At 37.1% G+C, this 1,605-nt stretch overlaps 1 protein-coding gene across 1 annotated transcript; it reads left to right on the top strand.

The window, feature by feature from the left end:
* Positions 1–210: 210 nt before the first annotated feature.
* Positions 211–1,149, top strand: LOC103741030 (olfactory receptor 4F4-like). Its single transcript, XM_008841722.2, has one exon. The coding sequence runs from the start codon at positions 214–216 to the stop codon at positions 1,147–1,149; it is 936 nt and encodes a 311-aa protein (XP_008839944.1). The 5' UTR covers positions 211–213.
* The last annotated feature ends 456 nt before the right edge of the window (positions 1,150–1,605 follow it).

Raw genomic sequence — 1,605 nt, 5'->3', positions numbered from 1 at the left:
ACGCTCTGTTTCCAGGAAAGTAAATCTTAAGTCCATTAGCTTTCAGTTTTTGTATAATGCCATTCCTATTGAATTAAGTTCTCTCAACTTATACTTTTCAGTTTCAAAGACGAATATAAAAATCTACTAGCTAAGTATTCTTTCACATCCTTCTAATTGATAATCTTTATTTCCCTCTGGGTTTTTTTCTGAATTAAAATTCTACTGATTAAAATGAAGGGAGGGAATCAGTCTATGGTATCGGAATTTGTACTTTGGGGACTTGCTCAATCGCAGAATATTCAGGCCACCCTTTTCATGATATTTTTGATGCTTTATCTGCTCATTGTGACTGGAAATGTTGTCACTATGATTTTAATCACCACTGACCACTACCTCCACTCCCCCATGTACTTCTTGTTGGCCAATCTGTCCTTTGTTGATATGTGGCTTTCCTCAGTCACCACTCCCAAGATGATCACAGACTTCCTCAGGGGAAACAAGACCATTTCCTTTGCAGGCTGCATGTCCCAGATCTTCTTTGCCCATTTCATTGCTGCAGGGGAGATGGTGCTCCTGGTGGCAATGGCCTATGACCGCTATGTGGCCATCTGCAAACCACTCCACTACTTCACCATCATGAACCTGAAACGATGCACTGGGCTGGTGTTAACTTCCTGGACCATTGGCTTTGTGCATGCCATGAGTCACCTAGTGGTGATTATAGAGTTGCCTTTCTGTGGCCCCAAGGAAATAGACAGTTTCTTCTGTGACATGCCACTGGTAATCAAGCTGGCCTGCATGGACTCCCACGATTTGGATATATTAATGAATGCTGACTGTGGTGTTGTGGGTGTAACCTGCTTTATTCTGTTGCTCATATCCTACACTTACATTTTTCTCACAGTTCGCAAAAGCTCTAAAGATGGTGCGTCTAAGGCACTGTCCACGTGCACTGCCCACATCACAGTGGTGCTGCTCCTCTTCGTGCCCTGCATCTTCATCTATGTATGGCCTCTCAATATCACCTGGGTGGACAAATTTCTAGCTGTGTTTTATTCTGTTATTACACCTCTCCTAAACCCAGCCATTTATACACTGAGAAATAAAGAGATGCAAAATGCCATGAAAAGATTAAAAAGCTATTACATTAACAATGGAAATACCTAATGCCCAGTAACTCCACTGTAAGTTTTTGAAATTGATAACATATTGAAATTATCTTTTGAAAATTCAGAAATTGAATTTATGTGTAAAATTTGTTCCAGTTTGATATAATAATAGACATGATATAATTCTCAATACTGAACATTTAATCATCATATAGAACACTAAATATTTTTGTGAAATTCAACTTGTGACACTTCTTCATGAGGAAGTTATTAAATTGGTTAATAATGTAAAAAGAAACCTAAATATATTCCTCAAGCTCATGTATATAACATTTTTTGTAAGATTTACAGGAGTATTGCTCTAAAATCATGAAAAATATTTTCTACTTAACATGCTCCACAAACATTTGATTTACAACTCTGAAAAATGTCAAACTCATGTTTTGCTATATTCTTCCTGTCTTCCAAAATAAATAAAGGAGTAAAGAAATATTATGAAAGAATAAAAGGAATT

Source organism: Nannospalax galili, unplaced genomic scaffold (assembly GCF_000622305.1).
Source record: "Nannospalax galili isolate Female #2095 unplaced genomic scaffold, S.galili_v1.0 scaffold481, whole genome shotgun sequence".
Taxonomy (NCBI): Eukaryota; Metazoa; Chordata; class Mammalia; order Rodentia; family Spalacidae; genus Nannospalax; species Nannospalax galili.
Note: the sequence above shows the minus strand (reverse complement) of the source record. Positions and strands in the feature narration are given on the sequence as shown.

Coding starts and splice junctions, on each gene's coding strand:
- LOC103741030 (XM_008841722.2), top strand. CDS start 214: ATGAAGGGAGGGAATCAGTCTATGGTATCGGAATTTGTACTTTGGGGA.